Source organism: Molossus molossus, unplaced genomic scaffold (genome assembly GCF_014108415.1).
Source record: "Molossus molossus isolate mMolMol1 unplaced genomic scaffold, mMolMol1.p scaffold_m16_p_1, whole genome shotgun sequence".
NCBI classification, from domain to species: Eukaryota; Metazoa; Chordata; class Mammalia; order Chiroptera; family Molossidae; genus Molossus; species Molossus molossus.
Window position 1 is genome coordinate 187294974 of NW_023425344.1, and position 26388 is coordinate 187321361.

Below are 26388 nucleotides of genomic sequence, written 5' to 3' on the forward strand. Positions count from 1 at the left end.
TAATTGGTTTGGAATAAAAGTAGAAACAAAGGTGGGCATTGATTATTGTAGAATAGTAGTAGTTATTATTAGAAGTTGTTACCTTTTATATAGTACCCTGTAGTTTTGTTTTTTTAAATCTTATATCATCTGTCAGTATCTTCTAACAAAAAGTCATGTTGTGAACTGGAATTAAAGAGAATGCTTGATAGCATGAGCACCTCTCAAGGATGGTTTCGAAGGATGAATTTTCCTGGCAGAGTGGAGTTTGAAAATTCTAGACAGAAGGAAGAATGTGTACAAAGACACCAAATCATAAATGATCATGGTATGAGGGGAACTACACATCCTCTATATATTGCTAGAGTGTGGTAAAGCAAGAGTGAATAAGAGCTTGATGGAGTCTGAACACCTTTTCAGTGAAGGACCAGAGAGTAAATATTTCAGGCTTCCCTGTTGCAATTACTGGGCTCTGCCATTGTAACTCAAAAGCAGCCACAGACAGTATGTAAGCAATGAGCATGGCTGTATTCCAGTAAAATGTTATTTCTAAAAACAGGCAGCTTGCGAACCCATAGATTAGATAATTCACACAAAAGCAGATGGAAATAGTTCAGTTTTAAAAAACAGTTACATTGCCCTGGCTAGGTAGCCCAGTTGGTTAGAGCATCTTCTTGATGCACCAAGGTGTGGGTTTGATCCCCAGTCAGGGCACATACAGGAATCAACCAACAAATGCATAAATAAGTGGAACAACAAATCTTTCTTTCTTTCTTTCTTTCTTTCTTTCTTTCTTTCTTTCTTTCTCTCTCTCTCTCTCTCTCTCTCTCTCAAAATCAATCAATAAGAAAATTTTAAAACGAAAATGCTTATCTTTATTATAATTTTAAAATTGAAACAACTACAAGATCCACCCTTTGCTCTCATTAAATTAGCAAAAATGAAAATTACAAAATTCAGGGAGTAGGAGTGGGAAGGAAGGGGTCAAGAGGGGAAAAAGGAGGACATCTGTAATACTTTAAACAATTTAAAAAATAAAATAAAATTGGGGATTCAACACACAAAAAATAAATTAATTAAATGTATAAGAAAAGAAAAAAATACAAAATTCTATGTAGGAAAAGATGAGAATAATTTCACTTTAGATATATTTATCCATTGCTGGGGGCCTTGGTTAGTATTCACGTAACCTTTCTAGAGAGTAAGTTGGTAAAAGACGACATAGGTCATAAAATTTATCAGCACTGTTGAGGAGGGAGGGAGAATTTGTATTGAAATAGCACTGAGTATGTATATTAAAAAACATTTATCTTAGAGTAAAACACCAACACCAAAGCTGTGATAGACATAGAGAACATATTGCCACTTGGAATGTTAAGTATGATATGAGGACTATAAAAATATGGGGGGGTAATCTATATAAATTAGTGGGGGAAAAGTATAACCTGAATGGTGTATATACATTGGTAGCAGCCACATAAAATTAATTCTGTATAAGTAATGATACAGAAAGAGTTTATAAACAGTGAGTTGACTGAGGTGGGTTTTGGGGGGGTGGGTTGTGTGTGTGTGTGTGGTTTATTTCTTGTTTTTTATTTTATTGATATTAGATGTAAAGAGCATATGTTTTATTGTGCAGTTGATTGGATAAATAATCTTTTGAAATATTCAAAGAAATGCAAGTGCGGTCCCTCGGCGGTCTGCTCCTGTGCTGTGGACATGTGAGGACACATCGAGGATGTCCCAGTGAAGAGGTGAAACGGTCTTTCTCTCTCTTGCCATCCCCACAGACAGCTGGGACAGTGTTCATGCTACAGATAATAGATCTTCTCTCTCTGCTCTCGCCCCAGCTTAGCCTTTAACTCCTAAATCCAGATTTATCTTTCAGTTCATTTGTTAGACTTGACTGTTTCCATTTCCCAAGTTCCATGAAGGGAAAACACCTTGACCAGGCACAGCAACATTTCACGCTAGAAATGCCGACTGCGGCATGCTGTAGTGGAAAGCCAGGGTTTCAGCGAGGGAGCAGCTCCGTGTGTACGGCCAGGTCCAGCCTCAGTGAGTCTAAGCAATGTCATTTCGAGGTAGGTATTTTACCCCCATTTTACAAATGAGTAAACTAAAATTCAATGGATTTAAATACCTGACTCTGGCCCGGCCGGTGTGGCTCAGTGGTTGAGTGTCGACCCATGCACCAAGAGGTTGCCAGTTCACTTCCTGCTCAGGGCACATGCCCAGGTTGTGGACCTGATCACCAGTGGGGGGCATGCAGGAGGCGGCCAATCAATGTTCTCTCTCATCAAGGTTTCTATCTCTCCCTCTCCCTTCCTCTCTCTCTCTACATCAATAAAGAAAAGAAAAAAAATACCTGACTCCAAATAATACAGCTGATAGTGAGAGAGACAAAATGCAAATCCAGGTCTGAAACAAAACCTACACTCACCCAGGGAGGGATCATGTTGTCAGGTGTATGAAAAAAACAGAGTCCCAGGCTCCTGGACCTAGGGGAAGACCTATATTGGGTGTCCTTCCTTTGCTCACTCCCTGACACAGTGCGGGCTCCTTTTTGGCTGATCCTTGTGTCAATGTGGCTGAAATATAAGGTTATAGGGCCAACTGGCAGGGGTAACCTCTGGAGGTGGCTCACCTGGAGGCCCCTACCCTTTCTCAGCCCTCTGCTTTCCATACATGGGCTGTTACCTTCTTGTGTTATCCAGAGCCCATCCCTATGCCCAAGCAGGCGGCACACACATGTGCACAGACAGTCAGAACTTCGTGGAGTTTTTTCTTTATTGATTTTTAGAGACAGAGGGAGAGAAACATCCCTGAGCGAAAACATTGATTGGCCACCTCCTGCACGCCCCCCACTGGGGATCAGGCCCACAACCTGGGCATGTGCCCTGACTGGGAATCAAACCGGGACCTCTTGGTGCATGGGTTGATGCTCAACCACTGAGCCACACTGGCCGGGCACTCAGTCAGAACTTTAAAGTCAGCTGAGGCACAGGAGCCTTCACGGATTCTGAGAATCTCTCGATACACAACTTTGCTTAGAAGAAAAGAGAGGAAACTTGTGCTTATGAACTTGCTTGTAGAAAGTAGTTATATTGTACACCATGCTCACAGCAGTATTATTCACAATAGCTAAACCGCAGACGCAACCCAAGTCTCAATCTGCATGGGGAAGCAAAATGCGATACTGCATATACATACAATGGAATATTATTCAGCCTTCAAAGGGAAGGAAATGCTGCAATAGGCCTTGCATAGATGAACCTTGAGGTCACTATGCTAAGTGAAATAAGGTGGTCACAAAAAGATAAGTTGTCATGATTGCACTTTCGTGAGTTGTCTGGAGTAGTCAGATTCATAGAGGCAGGAAGTGGATGGGGTTGGTCAGGGGCCTGGGGAGGGGAGAATGGGGAACTATTGCTTAACGGGCATAGACTTTAGTTTGACAAGATGAAACAACTGTGGTTTGGTTGGTAATGATGGCTGCAAAACAATGAGAATGTATTTAATAGCACTGAAGATACTTAAAATGTGTTAAGATGGCAAAGTGTATTTTATGTGTATTTTACGACAATAAAAAAAAAGTAGTTATTCATTTGAGACTCTAAAGGAAGTCAGACTCTTCAATAAAAGGCCTGTTTGTACAAACTTTTCTATTCAATTTTAGAGGGCCCCCCACCCCCCTCACTGACACCCCCAGAAAACCCTCCGTGGACCTCTTGGGAATCCACCGTGGTTTGGGACCACTGCTTTAACACCACCTCTGAGATTCTGCTTTCTCTGTTGATAGCAGTGTGAGCAAACTCCTGCAACTCCAGCGGGGAAGACGGATACATCCCTGCATTTTGTTGCCTTTCTTTACAAAGACCTTTTCTTCCCCTCAGACGGGCTAACTGTAATATTCAATACTCTTCTGAAGCTTCAGCTACACCCTCCCACCTAAAGCACTGTCTTTACAAATGCTGAGGAAAAAGACAACAGAGGACCCCACGCAGGGATTTCTCTCAGGACGGGGCGCCACGCCCTCCCAGCTGCCCAAGCAGCCTGAATTTCTCCGTAACCCGCTCTTGGAGCGGACCTGCCTTGAGACATCCTCCAGCTAGCAAATGTTCAGCAAACGTCTTCTCTCAGAGGAGAATTGGGAGAGTTTAAATGGCTAAAGATTTCCACCCCAGGAGCCTGTACTGGAAGGAAAGATGGAGAAATGCCCCATGGCACCAACAGTGGCCACTTTGTTTATTGTTTTGCCACATGAGAGGGAAGGGGAGAAGTGGGCTGATGTAAGCGAATAAGAATGCAGTTGAAGATTTGCTTTTAAGCATATAAAACCCTGCCTACACCATAAGACCAAAAAAAGATATTTTGTCTGTCTTCACAGAGTCCAAACTAATCAGGCAAACAAAGCCACCTTTCTTCATCAACTCCTGGCCGCTACAGCACTTAGGTTATAATTTTTCTGTGTCTTTAACCCTTAAACAGTTCGGCTCCCTGGAAGCAATGTTGCCTAACACCCCCTCCCTCTATTTTTGAGTCTGGAAGGCAGTATCACAAGCCACGACCAAGCGGAGCATTTAATGGGGGGAGGGGCTGTGGGACATTGTTTCTAGTGAATGTCAAAATGCAGTTCTTCAGTAAACAGGAAAGCCAGAACACGTGTAACATGAAACCAGGCAAATGGCCCACTGCAATGGTGAAAGGCAGTTCTCTCCACTTCACACACACACACACACACACACAGTGAAGGCGTGGTTTCAGTTTTGTCCAGGCTCACAGAAATGAGAATACATTTTAATCACAGCAAGAGACTTTCCAAAGTAATATTCAAAACTATTTAGGCAAACAAAGCCACCTGTATTTCCCAAGGGACTCTCCCTGGCTTATCCTCTCCAACATGAATCCCTAAAGAAATCAGTGATCGATGTGGAAGGGGCAAGTTGTCACCTGAACGTCTCGGACGGCCTTCATAGTGATGAATGAAGGGACCTGTAATTCAGACTCCTCATCAGTGTGGTATTATGTTGTTCCGATTGTTCTAGGGAAACGAGTACCCTTTTAAAAAAAATCTCTGCCTTTGGAACATCAAGGCTCGGTGATCCGTGTGTTCAATTTCGTTCAGCTTGGTGAAATTAAAGACATCCAAGAACTTGTGCAAGCCCTCAGACAGGACACTTTAGAACATGAGCCTGCCTCCATGGTGATAAGCACACAATGAATGCAGTCAATGCCAGGGACCAGCTGAAAGTGGAAGGCTTCAAACTCCCTTTGTGCTGTTATCAAGGGGCATCGCCCATGCACTCTAGGAGGGTAGACTCAGCCCATAAAATATATCCTTTCATTTTAGAAACAGGCACTTGGGTCCCAGGGTGGTCAAATAAAACCTTTCAGTCCTGCCCACAGCATTTACTCTCACATTGACTTATCACACCGCTCCGTTCAACCTGAATTATATTTAAAATCTGATTCTGAAGCACATTTGCAATTCTACCCAGCTCAGGCAACCACAAAACACAGGTTGTTCTGTCTACTCCCTGATTCTGCCCTTTGACTCTGGTGCAAATGTTGACCCATCAATTGCACTTCAATGAAGTGAAAGACCATCCTGTCCCCAGGATGTCACCTCCCTACAAGTCTCCCCTAGTGAACAGAAATAAAGTCATTTTCTCCTATTCCTGCAATGATTCCCTGTAATAGAATCACATGTTTCAAAATGCAAACACCTATACCCACAAACTGATGGCTTATACACCTTCAAAATATTTAAGCCCTATGAAAATGACACGAGAGAAATGGGGTTGATTTCATTAAAAACAACAACACTAGAATTTGCACCTCCAAAAGATTGTGGTCCTTTAAGATAAACTGGAATTTTCTAAAACAACTCTGTGTTAGACAAAATATTCCAAATCTTATGAAGGTATATATTTTGGAGTCAGAGAGTATATTGCTTATTCAGTGTGGTCAATTAAGAGTCCTAGCTCATCTTTTAAAACCAGATCCAACTTAATCACCCACTTATTCACCACATTTCACTACAAATGATGTTGATTGTCTTACAGAATTTAGCCTATCTTCAGAAAACGGAGACTGGCACTATTTAGATAGTTCAAACAGTTTGCCACAGAGGTACCATAACACTGAGGAAGACAGCCATTGGTAGAATGAATGAGTGTATGACTTCCATTACTGTTTGTTTTTGTTTTTTAAAAAAGACCCTGGTTTTTTTTTTTTTTTTTAAAGGGCCATTTGGCATACATATATCCTAGGTTTTATTTGGTAATTCCATCTTTTTTTTAATGTGCATGGGCAGCTCTGGAAGGAACCTGTAAGTGCCTAGCCAGTGAGCCCACTATGGGAACAATGGCAGAACAACAGTGGCCAGCTCACCTGCTAATCTTTCACTGGTATAACCCTTTAGGTGAGTGCTGATCAAACTTTCAAGTTCTTAAGAATCAACTGGGATGCTGGTTAAAATGCAGATCCCCGGGACAGTTCCTACAGATTCGGATTCTCTACGTCTGGGGAGGGGCCTGGGAACCCGCAGTTTAACAGGCTCCCCCGGTGACTCTGAAGCAGATGGACCACACCGCTGATTACAACTTCTACTTGGACTCCCGGCGCAGGATGCCTGCTTCTGCACTCTGCAGCGACAACCAGAGGATTGCATTAGTGGATGCTAAGGAATTAGGTCACCTGTGCCTGGCGGCTAGGGGAGGGGAGGAAGGCTACACCACCTGTACATTTGATGATGTCCATTTGGGCGAAAATCTGTCTTTGATTTAGTCGCTCAGTATGCTGGGACAGATATTTAGTATAATCATCCTTTCCTTTTCCTTGGTTTCCTTCATCCCTGCCATCTCCTCCTCGGGGAGGGCTTTCACCAGAGGCCATCTGGAGGTCCTGAACCTCTTTGCTCACATCACCCCGGCACACACAGGTGGTGATGAGTGACCTGCATTTTTCCCTCCCATCTGGCAGCCTGGATGATGAGAGGCCTAGTCCACCCGCCCTCCAAATGCATTCATGCTCTAGGCCGTGTTCTCAACCTGGCTGTACACTGGGGAAACATGGAAGAGCATCTACAAATCCCGAAGACTGGATCCGATCTCCACGCTGATTGAACTGGTACAGGGTGGCGCTTGGGGACTGGAGTTCTACAAGCTCCCCCAAGTGTTTCCAACAGAGCTAAGTTTGAGAACCACTCAACAGCAGCACTTGGCAGGCCTTTGTCGTAAAGGGTTAGATAGTAAAAATGCTAAGCCTTGCAGGCCATTCAGTCTATGTTGCAACTGCTGAACTCTACAGTTGTAGCTGGAAAAGCAGCCCCAGACATCAATGAATGGGTGTGCACCTGAGCCAGTAATACTTACGAATACTAAAATTTGAATTTCATACAATGTCCACATTCACAAAATAGTCTTCTTTTGCTTCCCCTCCCCCAACAATTAAAAAATGTCAAAGGCCATTCTTGGCTCAAAAGGTGGCAAAATCAAGATCGGGCAGCAGGCTGGCTTTGGCTGGCAGGTTGTGGCCTGCTGACCCTTCTTCTGGAACACACCGGAAATGAATGTAAGAGGCTTCGGGGTCAGGTCTGCCATTAGCTTGTGCATGGCAGAAACCCTATTAGAATTCAACCTTTTGATGTTTGCAGATGAAGACTGTTTGAAAATCTTTTGGACCTGGCCTTGTTCAGCTTCTTGGTCCGGGAAGCTGGATTTTGTAAGAGATGAGTCTTCTACTATGTAAATATTAGGATTATGGAACTCCTCTTACAAACTCTAAATTACTATCTTCCATTCTTTGCCCCTCCTACCAGCACTCAGTGGAGGGAGAGACAGGGGAACTAATGTTCTTTTTAAAAAGTTAATATCAACTAAGCTTTGTTATGTGACACGGTGGGCATAATGCGGTACAACGTGCTTGGGGGAATACAGAAATAAACAAAAGTGCAAAATTATAGTTAATGATGAAAGGAAAAAGGTCGAGGGCTTCCACGTATCTATAACTCCGCTGGGATAACAGAGTGAAGACAAGCTGGTTAAGTAGGCTCTGAGAGCAGACAGCTGCAGGTGAAAATCTAGCTGCTTCTTGTGAGCTCTGACCTTGAGCAAGTGTCTAAAGCTCGCCGTGTCTCAGTTTCTTAAATATATAAAGTGGGAATAACAGTGCTTTAAACAAGGCCTCAGTAAATGCTAGCCATTGTCATTGTTTTATCCTTGTCATTTACACCTGCTTTAAGAACTGGGTCTAACCTACTTTTGACAAGGCCCAGTACCGCACAGAGTCCTCTATGTGTTATAACTGGAATGTTCTAGATCATATGTTGTACAAGAGGCCCAATTATGTCTGTCGTGCAAATAGTAATGGACAGTACAAGTTTCTACAAGGGTAGATAACCCACGGCACCTAGTAGGCATGTAGACAGCCCTATGGCATGAAACCAAGTATGGTCCTTGGCCCCTATGGACCCCACACCCCCCTTCAGAACAGATGTGCTTCTCGCCCAGTTGTTGGAATGTTCACAGCTAATGGCTCATAGCTGAGTTCCCAGAAAATGTCCTCTCTTTAAGACAGTTACCTTGCCTACAGGTATGTCCCTGCTCCGGAGGCAGCAGGCAACCAGTGACAAGTCAATCCGGGTTTTGAAGGCCTGGTCTGTTTGCCCGTGAGCTCTGCTGAGGACTCTGCTGAAAGGGCATCCTCTTCCACGTGCCGCGTGCCCAGTCTTGCACCCTCGCTCCCTCTGGATCTTGAGAGCCCTCCCAGTAAACCTCTGCATTTCACTCTCCATCTCAAAGTCTGTTTCTAGACCAGCCCAATTCCTGCTGATGAGCTGCTGCCCGAATCGTGCTATTTTACATTGGTATATACACTTAACCAGGTCTTTCCTGCTTTTTTTTTTTTTTTTTTTTTTTTTTTAACCAGTTCAACTTAAGCAGGTAAGTTTAATGATCAAAACTTCTTTTAAGAGTCTGTGTTGTCACAGATGGCTGTGGAAAAAAAAAATCATTCTCAGAGAAATTCACATAAGTAGTTCAGATGATCTGGATCAAAAAAATCCACCTTCTTACTCTTTAAACATACGTGAAAAAACACCTTCTTGGAGGAGGAGCAGCTCTCACAAGCTACAACTCATGTTTAATCAAAGGGGTCAGAGCTGAGCACTTAGTCCATTAGGCAGTTCTCAGTTTTTCTAAGGAGAACACCAGAAGGAGCTGAAACATCTGTGTGGCAGATGAAGAGATCACCAACTGTCTTGCGTTTCCTTTGGCCACAAAGCTCCCTCTTTATCTAAGAACAGACCTCTCTCAGGCTGAGATTAACCTTTAATGAATTTTGAGTGCCTCCCGTCCAGCACACTCTTGCCCAAAAGCACTGTATCACTGGTTTTTTGGCTAGATATACACATACGTATAGCAGAATTAAAAATCCCTAGGCTTTGCCCTTGTCCTTTCGAAAGCAAAACAATAAAAACCTCACGCTTTGGGGGAGTTTCAGGGGAACCACCTTTTCAAAACTAGGGGTTTCCATATGATTCGTGGTCCAGATGATCTGGGGACTTCATTTTGAAACCGCTAAGTAGGCTTCCCTTATACCTGTGGTTCTCAAAGTGTGGCCCACGGACCAGCAGCATCAGCAACATCTGGGAGCTTATTAGACATACAGATTCTTGAATCAAAAACTGGGAGTGGGGCCCAACGTTCTGTTTTAAGGAGCCAACCAGGTGACTGATTTTCTTACATGCTGTAGTTTAAGAACCACCGTCGGACACGATCTCTTTTTTCCCTCAGTAGAAATCAGAAAAAGACATGAAAAGTATCGTCACCCACAGATTAATCAGCATCTATGTGTATGAAGGTGTCTCAGAGGGAACTCACAAACCAGGAATCTGGCATCTTGAATCCAGGCCGAATTCCAACCTGAGGTTTGAACGTTTCCTTATTCTGTCTCTTCTGGCTGCAGCATTTCCCTGAGTTTGGTTCCTTAATACTCTCTCATTCTGATCGAGGTATAGCACACAAAAGCCAGGCAGATAGGATTTCTGGTTCCATCACTCAGTAGCTCACTAGGTGACCAAGGTGAGTTCTGTAAATTCTATAGGCCTCAGTATCCTCGTGGGCACAATAGGATGAACAGTAATGTCTATTTTATGAATGTAACCTTTTGTGATGGTGCTGCTGATAATAGTATCTATTAACTAATAATAAACTGCTCTGTAGACTGTTTGCTAATAGTTGAAAATCAGTTTGAGTCCCTGAACTGGAAAGAGTAGAAGTTCAGCCAGTCCCAGGTGGACTGAGAGACCCTACCCTTCATCTGAATCAACTCCTTGGACCAAACTTAGTATCTTCAGTGAATTTATTTTTATTCCTTTGTTCTGTGAGATATATACGAATGGGGCCCATGTGCCAGACATTCCACCGTGGAAGCAGGGACCTGACCCAGTTGTCTGAGAGCTTCTCATTCTGGAATCCAGCCTCATTCAGGATATCAGATTGCATGTGTATGGACTGTCATGGTCTTGTCTCTGACTACAGCAGTAACCATGGAAACTTTAGGCCCTCCAGTCATCTCAAAATCACTCGGAAGCCCTGAAACCTCTCTGTTAAGAAATATTTACTGATCTGACTATGCCCGAGGGACTATAGCTCTGAAAACTGCCAGACCCATGAACTGGGTCCAGGAATCAGAGAGCCCAAAGATGAGGGATGCTGGAGCCCTTCTGATTGCTCCATTGAAACAGGGCCCTAGGGAACACACTCTGGGGCACCTTCTGGGTTTTCTCAAGAGGCTCCCACACAACAACCGCTTGAGTATTTCCAGGAACAGTGGTTCTAAAGGTCTCTTCTACTTGCATTGTTAAATGATTCAGACCAAGGGGTGACCATTGTGTCCATCAAAATCAAATTTAGAAATCCACTCTCTTGTTCTTGGAGAACATTTGCAGAGTCTAATTAAGAATGCTTGGGGTGCTACAAACATTCAGTACTGACGTCTAACGGAAACCAAAGAGAGCCACAACAGGGAGGTACTTGATGCATTCTCACCTGGCGCTACCTGTCGTAAAGAAGGCTTGGGGCAGGGGTTGACGGTCACTGCAAAAGGCTATTTTATTCCACAGTCAGAGCTAAAAATGCTGTGGTCTCCCCAGAATGCATAGGTTTTAACATTCGTGCTTTGTTGTTGCTGTTAATCCTCTCCTGAGTATATTTTTTCAGTGACTTTTTTAGATAGAGTGGAAGGGAGGGAGGGAGGGAGGGAGGGAGGGAGGGAGGGAGGGAGGGAGAGAAAGAACCATCAGTGTGAGAGAGACATACATTGATTGGTTGCCTCCCGAATGATCCTGACTGGGGCTGGGGATGGAACATGCAACCCAGGTTCATGCTCTTGACCAGGAATCAAACCTGAGACCCTTTGATCCATGGGCCAACGCTCTAACCACTGAGCCAAACTGGCCAGGGCTCGCTTTCACTTTTTTAAGATGTCCAAAGAAACTGATCTAATGTCTTCATTTCCCTCTGAGGTAGAAATTTGTTTTGTGCTGCATCTACTACCTCCACTTTACAATGGTGTTTCTCCTCCTACTTTGTCCTCTCCCCCTCCTCCTCCCTTGGCCACTCCCCTTCCCAGTACATGACTATTAAGGAAGTACCATATTGCCACAGTGTAACTGTCCTGGCCAAAGAGGACTGATCCAGGATTAGGTCCCAGTCACCAGTTTGCCTAATACTTTGATAGTTGGAACTGAGAGAACCAGAGATGGGAAGTCTCTGCACCCCTGCTGCGGAGGCCTCGGGAGCCCAGAGCCCTGACTTCCACTGAATTGCTCACTGCTCTCAGATCCCGTGGGCTCCCTCAATATTCTTCCAAGAAATACATCTTTTGGGCCTGGCCAGTGTGGTTCAGTTGGTTGAAGGTCGAAAGGTATTAGTTTAATTCCTGGTCAGAGCACATACCCAGTTGCAACTGATCAATGTTTCTCTCTCTCTCTCTCTCTCTCTCTCCTCTCTCTCCCTGCTTCTCTTTTAAAAAATCAATAAAAATATATTAAAACATTTTTTAAAGAGAGAGAGAGGAATGGAGAGGGAGACAGAAACATTGATGTGAGAGAGAAACTTAGATCAGCTGACTCCTGCACCTTCCCTATTGGGCATCGATCAATCCGGGCATGTGCCCTGACTAGGAATTGAACCAGTGACACTAGGAATTGGTGCATGAGATTACACCCAATCAACTTAGCCACACCAGTCAGGGCCCTTCCTCTCTCTCTAAAAAAAAATTAATAATAATAATGAATAAAAAAATATTTTTTTAAAAAGAAATTCCCCTTTTTTGCTTAAGCTTGTCTTCAAGGTTTATGTCTCCCAAAATTTGTATGTTGAAATCCTAACCGCAAAAGGTATTGTGCTGGCATGTTTATAACCCCTTTAATTGATGGTTGGTAAATTATTGTGCTGCTCCATAATTGATAATTGGGAAAGTCACTGTGTGCCCTCTAGCTGAACCTGTTTAGTCAAAATAACCTCAGTAAAGTGGAATACTCCCTGAACCAAGAAATCGCTGGGAGCCGGCTACGTGTCTGACAGAGTCCACAGAGCCTGGAGGTCTCGAGTCAGAGACTCGACCTTCCCCACAATCTCAAGGAATCAGGCTTGCATTGTGTTTGTGCAGCTCGGGGCTAAGTGTGACCCAATGTACCTTGAAATACCTGAAGTACCTGGGTGTTCCTGTTATCCATAAGGCAAACTAATTCTATACAGCATTGCTGTGGCCCTGGGCATTCTATCAAGAAGATCCTGTTTGCTGTAAGGTCTAAAAGGCATGTAATAAAGCATATCGGGGCTGACTCCGAAGACTCTGTCACAGGGTGTTCGGAATCAGGCGCCGGCCGGCTAATAAACGGCTCTTATTTGCACTTCAGTTCTCCAGTGGTCTTTCTTTGACTGTTGCACCACAACAGTATTAGTGGGGGATCTTTAGGAGCTCTCATGAATGAGATTAGTGCTCATAAAACAGAACTCTCTAGCCCTTTCTGCCACGTGAGGATACAGCAGGCAGTGTGCGGCCAGAGAAAGGGCAAGTTGATCGCGGACATTCCAGCCTCCAGAACTACCAAGGAGACGTTTGTTGTTTGTCAGCCCCACAGTGTGTGGCATTTTGTTACAGCAGCACGGACTAAGACAACGTGGTTCATCGTGCTGTAGCACGTGTCGGAATTTCCTTCCCTTTCCCCCTGCTTATTGAGGTACAATGGACAAATAAAATAGCAGTAAGTTTAAATTGTACAATGTGATGACTCACAATATGAATCCATTGTGAAAGGATTCCCACAATCAGAGTAATTAACATCACCATCACCTAACATTCTGACCTTTTTTTTCTTTCTTTTCTTTTTTTTTTTTTTTTGGTGAAAACACTTAAGATTTAGTATCTTAGCAATTTTCAATTATACAGTACAGTATTATCAACCATAGTCACCATGCTCTACATCAGATCCTCAGACTCTAGTCATCTTCTAACTGAAAGTTTGTACCCTTACCAACCTCTCCCCACACCCTCCACCCCTCAGCCCCGGCAACCACCATTCTTCTTTCTGTTGCTGTAAGTTCAACTTGATTTATTTTTTGGTCCAACTTCTTTTTTTAAGATCCCACATATAAGTGATACCATGTTAGCATAAGTTTCATTCATGTTGTCACAGCTGGCAGAATGTCCTTCCTTTTTAAGGCTGTGTGTGTGTGTGTGTGTGTGTGTGTGTGTGTGTGTGTGGCACATTTTGTTTATGCATTCATCAATCAACACTTTGACTGTTTCCATCTTTTGTTTATTGTGAATAATGCTTCTGTGAACATAGGTATACAAATATCTGTCCGGGTCCCGGCTTTCAATTCTTTTAGCTATACACTCAGAGTGGAACTGCTGGATCATATGGTAGTTCTATTTTTAACTGAGGAAATCCCGTTATGCTTCCCACAGCACTGCACCATTTTACATTCCTCCAGTAACACAAGAGAGTTCCTACTTTTCCACATCCTCGCAAACATGTGGTATTTTCTGCTTTTTAAAATAGCCATTCTAATGAGTGTGAAGTACTATCTCATTTTGGTTTTGATTTTTATTTCCCTAATGATTAGTGATGCTGAGCATCTGTTCATATGCTTAGTGCCCATGCGTATGTCTACTTTAAAGAAAAGTACATACAAGTCCCTTGTCCAGATTTTAACAGGTTTTTGTTTTTGTTGTTGAGTTGTAAGAGTTCTTTATATATTCTGGATACTAACCCTTTAGGATTTGCAGGTATTTTTCACATTCTGTGGCTTGCTTTAGGAACTATATTTCTGGGCCTTGCACCTGCTCATTCAAATAGTAAGTGCACCTGTGTGTGAAAAGATGCGCTAAATGACTGAGCAAAATGGTACCATTGACTTCCATGACTTTCTCTCTTTACCCGACTCTGTCATGTGCTCAAAACTCTTCCCAATTGCTTGGAAACATTTTTTATTACTAGACCTTTCAAGTTTTCTAAATGGAATTTAATTGACTATTTCATCTTAGATATCTGAGAAGGGAGATCTCAGTCCTAAATAGATTGTGAGAAATGAGGAGTAGTTGGGCTTGAAGCTAGAAGAGGTGGTGGTTGTACACACACACACACACACACACACACACTCAAAAACTTCCTGACATCTACACATGTGTGAAAGGAAGTACTTCCACTAACACTAGGGCTTGCCTGGAGGGTTTGTTACGTTTCATTGTAACTGTTCTCACTAGGTGATACAGGTCATAAACCTTGACCCTGGAACACCAGACCCTTATTGGGGTCTTAACATTCTTTCCTGACCAATGAACAATGAAACATTTTTTATCCAACCACCTACATCTCATCTCAGCCAGAGTGCTTGATTTTCCATCCTTAGCATGAGCACTATGAACTAGAAACTTCAAACTCCTGAGATTTTTCTCCTTACCCTCTGAGTAAATTTCTTTACTGGGGAGTGTTCCCTTGTCCAGCAAGCTAATAGACTTGGACTTTTACTGCCCCCCTTTCTGATGGTCTTCATTTTGCATGTCATGTGGGCTGTAATCCTACTCTTAGCTCCACAAGATCCTCACAAATCAACACACACACCAGGTGCCATACAGTTGCTCCAAGTTTTAGGCAGAGAGGCCCATGCTTATCCATGCAGAACTGCAACCAATCCCATCTCTACAATTCTCAGGAAACATAGATCAATCCCAGCCTGCACTCAAACAGATATATTAATTTAGTTATCTATTACACAGATATTTAACCTCTACAGAACACTTGCCTTCCTAATGTTCACATTTCTTAGAAAGCACATGTACAGGTCTTTACATAAATGTTTAGCTACATCCTGGACCCCTTTGCATCTATCTAAAGGTTTCTCACAGTAATGTGCACGCATGTGAACACGAGTGTGTGTGTGCGCATGCACACACACACACACACACACACACATGCAGTATGCATTTGTCTCTGAAGAACTGCCTTTAATGTCCTGTTGAAACCAAAGAATCAAAACTTCAAGCTCGTAAACTAAATGTGCAGAGTCACTGCTCAGGAACAATAACATTTCAAACAGGAAATTAGTCCGATTACAATATCCTCTGAATTATGATCTCTGCGTCCTTGTTGCTTTACCTGGTACCAAATCACTCAAACAGCTTGCTGACTGTCTACAGTAGCAGTTGAAAAAAACGCTAGGTAGGGTTTTCCTCCGCCATGGAATGAAATGGGGCGGGTAAATAATCCATGTCGCGCAGCCCCTTAGGATCAGCTAGAGAAAATGAGTCTCAGGCCAGGATCCCAAAAGGGAACGTTCATCACCCATTCTCTAACAGCTCCCCTTTTCCCTTCACAGAACCCCCTAGGGATGGCAGTTGCAGAGTGAGGTGAGCCAGTGCCAGCCTCAGCTTCCCAGCTGTCCTGGAGCAAGGTATGGACAGCCCCTGTGCTGGGTGCCTCGCACTTTGTCTGGCTGATATTTTTTTTTTTTAAACCAAATAGGAGTTACAGATATAAGGCAAAAAATGCAAGAGGATCACAGAGAAGGAAGCCAATGATCTGGAAGTCCCTATGACCTGGAGGGCCCTATGATCTGGAGCGCCCTATGATCTGAGGGCCCTATGATCTGAGGGCCCTATGATCTGGAGGGCCCTATGATCTGGAGCGCCCTATGATCTGAGGGCCCTATGATCTGAGGGCCCTATGATCTGAGGGCCCTATGATCTGGAGCACCTATGATCTGAGGGCCCTATGATCTGGAGGGCCCTATGATCTGGAGCGCCTATGATCGGGAGCGCCCTATGATCTGGAGCGCCTATGATCTGAGGGCCCTATGATCTGAGGGCCCTATGATTTGGAGCGCCTAATATCTGGAGTGCCCTATGATCTGGAGCACCTATGATCTGGAGTGCCCTATGATCTGAGGGCCCTATGATCTGAGGGCCCTATGATTTGGAGCGCCTATGATCTGGAGCGCCCTATGATCTGGAGTGCCCTATGATCTGAGGGCCCTATGATCAGAGGGCCCTATGATCTGGAGGGCCCTATGATCTGGAGCGCCCTATGATCTGAGGGCCCTATGATCTGAGGGCCCTATGATCTGGAGTGCCCTATGATCTGGAGGGCCCTATGATCTGGAGCGCCCTATGATCTGAGGGCCCTATGATCTGAGGGCCCTATGATCTGGAGCGCCCTATGATCTGGAGTGCCCTATGATCTGGAGTGCCCTATGATCAGAGGGCCCTATGATCTGAGGGCCCTATGATCTGGAGTGCCCTATGATCTGGAGCGCCCTATGATCTGAGGGCCCTATGATCTGAGGGCCCTATGATTTGGAGCGCCTATGATCTGGAGCGCCCTATGATCTGGAGCACCTATGATCTGGAGTGCCCTATGAATTGAGGGCCCTATGATCAGAGGGCCCTATGATCTGGAGGGCCCTATGATCTGGAGCGCCTATGATCTGGAGCGCCCTATGATCTGGAGGGCCCTATGATCTGGAGCGCCCTATGATCTGGAGCGCCCTATGATCTGGAGTGCCCTATGATCTGGAGTGCCCTATGATCAGAGGGCCCTATGATCTGAGGGCCCTATGATCTGGAGTGCCCTATGATCTGGAGCGCCCTATGATCTGAGGGCCCTATGATCTGAGGGCCCTATGATTTGGAGCGCCTATGATCTGGAGCGCCCTATGATCTGGAGCACCTATGATCTGGAGTGCCCTATGAATTGAGGGCCCTATGATCAGAGGGCCCTATGATCTGGAGCGCCCTATGATCTGAGTGCCCTATGATCTGGAGTGCCCTATGATCTGAGGGCCCTATGATCTGAGGGCCCTATGATCTGGAGTGCCCTATGATCTGAGGGCCCTATGATCTGGAGCGCCTATGATCTGAGGGCCCTATGATCTGGAGGGCCCTATGATCTGGAGCGCCCTATGATCTGGAGCACCTATGATCTGGAGTGCCCTATGATCGGAGTGCCCTATGATCTGGAGCGCCCTATGATCTGGAGCCCCTATGATCTGGAGCGCCCTATGATCTGAGGGCCCTATGATCTGAGGGCCCTATGATCTGGAGCGCCCTATGATCTGGAGTGCCCTATGATCAGAGGGCCCTATGATCTGGAGGGCCCTATGATCTGGAGCGCCCTATGATCAGAGGGCCCTATGATCTGAGGGCCCTATGATCTGGAGCGCCCTATGATCTGAGGGCCCTATGATCTGGAGCGCCTATGATCTGAGGGCCCTATGATCTAGCCGATGATCTGGAGTGCCCTAAATGATCAGAGGGCCCTATGATCTGGAGGGCCCTATGATCTGGAGCTGCCCTATGATCAGAGGGCCCTATGATCTGAGGGGCCCTATGATCTGGAGTGCCCTATGATCTGGAGGGCCCTATGATCTGAGGGCCCTATGATCTGGAGTGCCCTATGATCTGGAGGGCCCTATGATCAGAGGGCCCTATGATCTGAGGGCCCTATGATCTGGAGTGCCCTATGATCTGGAGGGCCCTATGATCTGAGGGCCCTATGATCTGGAGTGCCCTATGATCTGGAGGGCCCTATGATCAGAGGGCCCTATGATCTGAGGGCCCTATGATCTGGAGCGCCCTATGATCTGAGGGCCCTATGATCTGGAGTGCCCTATGATCTGGAGGGCCCTATGATCTGAGGGCCCTATGATCTGAGGGCCCTATGATCTGGAGTGCCCTATGATCAGAGGGCCCTATGATCTGAGGGCCCTATGATCTGGAGTGCCCTATGATCTGGAGCGCCCTATGATCTGAGGGCCCTATGATCTGGAGTGCCCTATGATCTGGAGGGCCCTATGATCAGAGGGCCCTATGATGCCCTATGATCTGAGGGCCCTATGATCTGAGGGCCCTATGATCTGGAGTGCCCTATGATCTGGAGGGCCCTATGATCTGAGGGCCCTATGATCTGGAGGGCCCTATGATCAGAGGGCCCTATGATCTGAGGGCCCTATGATCTGGAGTGCCCTATGATCAGAGGGCCCTATGATCTGGAGGGCCCTATGATCTGGAGGGCCCTATGATCTGGAGCGCCCTATGATCAGAGGGCCCTATGATCTGGAGCGCCCTATGATCAGAGGGCCCTATGATCTGGAGTGCCCTATGATCTGGAGTGCCCTATGATCAGAGGGCCCTATGATCAGAGGGCCCTATGATCTGGAGGGCCCTATGATCTGGAGCGCCCTATGATCTGGAGTGCCCTATGATCAGAGGGCCCTATGATCTGGAGGGCCCTATGATCTGGAGCGCCCTATGATCTGGAGCGCCCTATGATCAGAGGGCCCTATGATCTGGAGCGCCCTATGATCAGAGGGCCCTATGATCTGGAGTGCCCTATGATCAGAGGGCCCTATGATCTGGAGGGCCCTATGATCTGGAGGGCCCTATGATCTGGAGCACCCTATGATCTGGAGCGCCCTATGATCTGAGGGCCCTATGATCTGGATGGCCCTATGATCTGGAGCGCCCTATGATCTGAGGTCCCTATGATCTGAGGGCCCTATGATCTGGAGGGCCCTATGATTTGAGGGCCCTATGATCTGAGGGCCCTATGATCTGAGGGCCCTATGATCTGAGGGCCCTATGATCTGAGGGCCCTATGATCTGGAGGGCCCTCCCACCAGCAGTGTGCCTTGCCCCTCAGGGTGTACAGGGTGGGGGAAAAGTCGGTTTACAGTTGTGAAAATATGAAAATACAGAGTCTATTCTTGTACTATTACTTATTAATTACCGTATTATTTTCCATATGAAAAACTGTAAATCTACTTTTGCCTACCCCCGTATTTTGTTTTGTGATGATGAACTACATGTCCCCATTGACGACAGTTTCCTGTGAAGTTCTGTTCTTCAGGGTTGGAAGCCAAGCCCTGTCCCACCAGCTCCTCTTACAGGTTTGCCCTTGATGGGTTTCTTCCTCCTTTGGCACCTGAGGCAGGTGCCCACCTAAACACAAAGGAAGCATCCTTAGGGGGAGGGGAAATGTATTCTTCGCATGATGTGGATGTTTACTCAAGGGAGGGAAGTGGGGCTTTATGTTTTAGTGATCTGATTTTCTCTGTGTGTGTGTGCACACGCGCATGTGTGCATGTGTGTATTTCTGATCAAATAAGGTTTTTTGTTTTCTTGAGCTTTGTTTTTAAACTCATGATGAGAAAATTTTTATGAGAGAAAAAAAATGACTATATATCATGAGCGTGATTTTCATGTTCTCCCTTTTCCTATCCTTTTGGTACTGTTTTCCAGGCATGTTGAAGACAACTGCGTCTGTGAGCCTTTGTTTTTCTAATGATCTTGTTTCTCGTTACTATGGAGGAAAACCTCCTCCTCTGCCCTTTTGCATGACTACTCAATTACTAAAAACTGAGATCTGGTCCTACATCCGTCAAGAAGATAAAAGTGGGTGAGAATTAGTGGAAGAACAGCCGTAACTGTCACTCACAGGGCTCCCTGAGGGACTACATCTGGACTGAGGTACAAGTGCAATGGGAGCTTTGAAAGTGGGTGGTCTCTTGTCCTTTGCTTTTCCTCTGCGGCGCTATTTGAGCATTTCCTGTGTTCCAGGCCCCGTGGATGCAGCCTTCAGACAAGTGGCAGACAGGTCCCTCAGAAAGACAAGAACTGTGCTCCGCCTTCTTTCTCTGTTTCACATGCTGACCCCGTGGGGGTGTGTCAGTCACAGCTCCTCCTTCATTCCCGGGAATTTCATGTTGCTGTCTCCCTGTTGTCTGCAGTAATGTGCAAGCTAGGATAGAGAGGGTAAGAACATCTTCCAGGGTGGGACATCAGCCTGAAAACAGTTGTTTGTAACTGAAGTGGCAACTCATCACACAAGTTTACCGGCGGTGACACCCCACTGATCTACGTTGCATGATGTCAAGGGATAGCCGTGGCCATGCAAAACCAAATTCTTTCTCTTGGAATTCTAAGTGGTCCACTGAAAATTATTGTCTTGCATTAAGTAAAATTATGAGCGCAATGAAACTTTGTGAATATGCAAAAGGTACATTTAAAACCATTTGAAACCTGATGCAACGGTAGTGTTTTAATGATAACATCTAAGACAACTGGTAATGAAGCAACTCGAGGAGTGGGTGAAGGTCAAAATACACAGAAGTTGAGAGAGCAAAGGAGAACGAGAGAAAAAAGGAACATTTAAAAGAGACAGAAGAAGAGTAAATATTTGGGAAGTAGGTGGAAATTAGAGGTTTTGGGGAAAGTCTTCTTATGCTGCTCACGTGAGAACGATGGGACCAGTGACACCCATGTGGCTTTGAGGGGCACACTTCACTGGATGCACCAGTCTAATATTGGGGGGTGGGGGATGGGGACCTAAAGAAAATATGCTGGTCCCAAATAGAATGTTCTCACCCAGGTAACATACAGGGAGATCTGTTGTTGTGGGCTAACACCAAAGCTTTTATCCACTTGGAGAATGTCCTACAAGACCTGGAGTTTCAAAAATCACCCCCACTTCCTGGGGCAAAAATACTTTCTTTCATACGTTGAATCTTCTTTGAAACACCAGCGAGGAATTCATTACTTAAAGGAACCCAGAGGTGCACTCTGCATGATAACTGTTCTGTTCAATAAATTTCAATTTTTGTGAATTCCTTAAAGTGAGACATACCTATTTTATATCTTCTCCTTTGTCTTCTATCTCACTTGCCTTGATGGTTTCTCTCCTCCCATCTGGATCAGGGAGTCTCGGGTCTGCTCCCGAGCCCAGCTAGCAACAAGATACAGCACCCCAAACTCTACAGGCTCCAGAGAAGGGGTTTGGGAGCTAGGAAGGGGCAGCCTAGAGCCTATGATTCTGAAGCAGGGAGACTGATGTTTAGCCGTGGTGGAGGGAGGTCAGCTTCACTGCTTTCGAGCCGTACTGGGGACAAGGTCTCTGGGCTAACGTGGCTGGAGTCTCCTGACTTCAAGCCAGACCACTTGCCCCATAGGGCAACCTTGAATTTCCCATCCAGTCAGCCCTTCCTCTCCCTGAGCTGGAGCCTACTCGTCATTTTTTGTATCACTCCTAGAAGATGTACATTCTTCACACTCTTACCAAACAACCTGCCCAGGTGTCCGGCCCTAGCAGTGTTGCTGCTGCGGGCCGACGGTGTGAGCGCCATCCCCCCTCTGCCTGCGCTGTTCTCCCTGCACTCCCGTGGCGGGTCCCTTGCTTTATTCAGGGCTTAGCTCAAATAGCTTCCCCTCGGAGAGCCTTCCCCACCTCCTAATCTATAAAAAGACCACCACCCTCAAACTCCTACAAATCTGCCCACAGCACCATCGGCCTTGCCCAAATCACACACAGATACATCCACAAGGAATTATATCCAGAAACCATCCCAGACACCTTACCTTGGGTGTATATATTAGCCACAGACTGAAACTTCATGGCACAGAAAACAATAGTCTTTTACCATGTATTAAACAATAGAAAAACACTGACTTACAAGTTTACGACAATTAAAAAATAGATCCTAACAACAATTGGAAACATGGCCGGAAGGAGGAGTATCATCTAGTATGGTTCTTCCGCAGAACGATCTAGCAATAGACATCAACAGTCTTCAAAATACTTATATTGTTTGGCCTAGTGACAGACATTGAGGACGTTATGCTATGTGAAATAAACCAATCATAAAAGACAAATACTGTATGCTTCTGCTTATGTGAGGTACCTAGTGCAGTCAAAGTCATAGGCATACAGCAGAATGGTGGTCGCCAGGGGCTGGCAGTGGGGGCAGGGGAAGGGGAGTTATTGTTGAATAAATACAGAGCTTTAAACTGGGAAGATGGGCCCTGGGCAGTTTGCTCAGTGGTTAGAGCGTCAGCCCACGGACCAGAGAGGTCCGGGTTCGGTTCCTGCTAAGGGCACGTACCTCAGTTGCAATTTGTCCCTGGCCCCATTTGGGGTCGTGTGGGTGGCAACCACTTGATGTGTCTCTCTCACATTGATGTTTCTCTCTCTTCCTCCCTCTCTCCCTCCTGCTCTATCTGAAGATAAATGCAAAAAATGTCCTTGGGTGAGGATGAAAAAAATAATAATAATAAACCGGGAAGATGGAACAGTTCTGGTCTTCGTTTCAGCTACCTCTTCAACAGGTCTCAGACTCTGTAAGGCTCCGTGTCTAGGTATCATTTTAAATACTTTAGGCACCTGAGCATGCAGCTCTGTCTGTGACTGCATCCTCTTATCAGTTCTTACATAAAACGCAGGTGCTCCGCCACAGAGCTGGAAAATCTTTCACGCGATGAGATAGAGCCACTGACTCAACCAAGGTCACTGGACTGTGTTCTACCTGCTAGTCGTGAATAACAACCCACGGTGACTTGAAAGGCTTGCAAGAAATGTCTGCAGGGAGAAACTCCCGCGACTTTAAAAAATAGTCCTCTTCTTGGGCCTCTGTGACTTGTTTCCCCAGCCCACCCAGCCCAGCTGGCTCGCTTTTTCTACCTCGGTGACCTTCTAAATAAGCTTTCTCTTATAAAATAAATAAAAACTAGTCCTCAAAGCCCCTCCCATTTTTGTTCTCCTACCTTGTGACTTGAGTTCTCATTCCAAAATCCAGTGACCTCATTGATTGCAGCACCTCAATGCAGCCCATGTACTGGAATAAGAAAGAAAAAAAAAGAACAGGTTAAAAAAAAAATAGCACAAAGATGTCTCTTAGCTTTATTGTGGTTTCCTCGGAAACACCTTAAAGCAGCTCTTGCTATCGGGTTACATTTACACACTCAGCCTACCATTGATATTTCTGACCAAGAATGGACACGTGCCTGGAACTTCAGTTCAGTCAGCAAACATCAGCTAAAGCCCAACTGTGCCATCAAGAATGCAGGCCACAAAGATGAATATGAATTCAATGGTTTAGAGCTTGAGCTCTGGGGTCAGACCATGTGATCTGAATCCAGGCCCTGCCACTTATTAGTTATGGAACCTTCACAAGTGACCCAACATCCCTGCGACTCAGTCTTGTAAAATGGGGGTACAGTTAGAATTGCTGTGAGAGTAAATGATTTCACACAGGTGTCCTCAGAGCCGCGCGTGGTATATACACGTGCTCAAATATTAGAGGAAGTAAAAATAAATACGAGACCAGTACTACAGAAACACGGGCTCTTCCAAGGAGATAAAACAAGCATATAAATGCAGACAATACAGGATTTGGTAATATAAGAAGACTTTATTTTTTGCAAAACCATGTAAGGGGATTCAAGGAAAGACAAAGCGTTAGGTCCTGCACCAGGAATGAATACATGGAACTGGAACATGAGGTATCAGAAAAGGGATGGTGACTTATAAAGGTCAAAGATGGTCTATAGCTACTGTGGCAGCAGGGGGGCCACGTCAGACTGCTGGCGAGAGAGCCCTGCATCCGTCTGTGTTTGAGGAGCCCTGTGTCAGCAGCAGGGGGGGGGGGGGAGGAGTGAGGGAATAAGTGAGGATGCGCCCCCGGGAGGGAAGTAATGACTGCCCACACCGAAAAGGGACAAGGGACGGTGGCAGGAGGAAGGAGGGGACAGATTCAAGTGGCATCACGGAAATAGACACTACATGATTCGGGAGTTGATTTGATCTAGAGAAAAAGAGAGAAGGATGAGTCAGGGATGACTCAGATGTTTCCAGCTGGGGCAGCAGAGGGAACAGTGATTCCATTAACAGAAACAGGAAAGCCAGGATGGGAAGATGAGTTGGTTTGGGACCCATTGACTGAAAGATACTGGCGGGGCATCCGGGAAATAAGCTGGTGGTTGAAAACTGGTTTCTGGGTTCGTGGGGAGGAATCAAGCCTGGGGACACAGACTTATTCGCCTTCTGGGTAGCTTTGCCACGTGAGGCCGGGGGCGTAAATCCTCTTAGCAGAACCTCATTTGATGAGGAAGAGTGTTTCAAAGAGCAGGCGCTCAGATTTGGTCTGAGAGCCAAGCGGTCTGATTGAAAGTGAGCTATCGGCTCCTTGAACATTGTATGCTTCCTGTTTAGCTTTCCTCTGGAAGCCGCCCAGCCTCCCTCTGCTTGGAAATGGCAAACACGCTGTGGAAAGGTGGCAGGGGCCGGGGGCACCTCCCCAGACACTGCGTGTAGTATTTCTGACCCCATTCTGCAGCTTTAGCATCCTAAGAGCAGGTCAGTCCACCGAGGGTTGCCTGGAGCCTGGGGCTGGGAGGATGTGCTGGCCAGGACAATCGCCCGGCTACTCTCAGCCAGACCCCTGCTCGTCACACTTCTTTGGGGGTCTCCAGCACCGACACAAACATTTTTTGAGGGTCTTATTCTGTCCCAATCACACTTAACTTCCCCAGGCTTGAGTACCTCAGGGAAGTAAGTGATGTTGAGAGATTTCTGTCCAATGAACCATAAGACCGAGTAGGAAATGATAGCTCCATTTAGGGGGGATAGTAGAGAGCCCATCTCAGAATGGTCATGGAATGAGACTCCAAGGGTCCAAGATCCATGTCAAGATGGACTGGAAAGATGGTTTTCCTAACTTCACTGGCTTTTCCTGCCTGTCGGTATCTGTTCCATCCCGCTCCCGTTTCCTGCACGCCTCGGGCTGGAGGGGTGGACTCCCTGAGCAGGAGGGAGACAGGTCCCTGCTACACCTCCAGTCCCTGTCAGGGCCCAGGTGGGTGTCCTTTTCCCCTTCAGTGTAAGTCATCTATTTAAGACGAGGTGACTCAGCCCATCAAGGCACCCTTTAGGAAACCATGACTAAGCACCTACATTTGACTTTTCAAAAATGAATAGCAGAACCTGCCCCTCCACTGCTTACAATCCCTGGCGTGTATTGTCAAGACAAACCCCATACTGTAAACCTAGCCCCTGTGTTTCCTGGTCTGGCCTGCTTGTCCACTCCATCGGTGTCACTCCACTAGACACTTGGCTGCCACACAGCCTCCTTCTGGTCCTCGAACGCTCCCAGCCCCCCGCCCCCCCCCCCCCCAGCACAGGCCTCTGCAGGAGCTGCTCCTCTCCCTGCGCTGCTGGCTCCGCCCCGCTCTTCCCTGTGGCCCCGCAGGACTGCCTCCTTCTCATCCTTCAGGTTTCCATTCAAATGTCACTTCTCAGAAGCCCCCACCCCATCACCCTTCATCACAGCCCACATTTGTCACCTTCATGCCACTGACAGATTATCAGGTTTACTTGTTAATTTGCTTGTTACCTGTCTTCCTTCCCTTGCCTGTAAGCACCCAAGGATAAGGACCACGATCACCACTGTGTTCCTGTCACCTGGGACAATGCCTGGGACACGTTAATACCGATGAAACAATGAATACGTATGGCATTGCAACAAAAAAGAATGAACACAGCTTCTGTTGTTCATCTCCAACGGTATCTTTAAAGTGAGGAGGGGGGACTGAGGGACGTGGAGGTTCGACGGGGAGTACGTGAGGGGTGCAGGAGAACTGGGGACTCAGAACGAGACTCAGGAACTACAGGCTAAGAGGATAACCTTTGGAAAGCTTCTAGGTTCCTTGTTATTTCCTCCATGTGTGTTCCTTCTGTTATGCCCCCGCCTGAGAGATTGGCAACAACCTGAACAGACAGGGTTTGTGGTGAAAGGGACTGTGGAGAACGGGGCACTCCTCAGGGCTGTGGGGAGAAGCCCTAGAGGGCAGTGAGCCCTACAACGTGAAAGGCCGTGTCTCCGGGGCCGCTCTCCACTCAGTGAGGGGGTCCCCAGTGGCCGAGTGTTAGTGGAGAGTGGGGGAGGAGGGCTGGAGAGAGGGGCCTTCCAGGGTTTGGGTCTCAATCACATTCCATGGTGCTAACTACCTCGTCTCCTTCCTCCTAAGGCAGCCCCCCCTCACGGAAAGCTCTGCTTGGCTTTGAAC

The 26388-nt window shown here is 46.1% G+C and overlaps 1 protein-coding gene across 1 annotated transcript in view; it reads right to left on the minus strand.

Moving 5' to 3' along the window:
- SHC4 (SHC adaptor protein 4) overlaps window positions 1-26388 on the minus strand; it is a 115534-nt gene that overhangs the window by 55893 nt on the left and 33253 nt on the right. The window contains exon 2 of the mRNA XM_036263960.1: window positions 23089-23159. Coding sequence (XP_036119853.1) covers window positions 23089-23159 — 71 coding nt within the window. The remainder of the gene's footprint in view (window positions 1-23088; window positions 23160-26388) is intronic.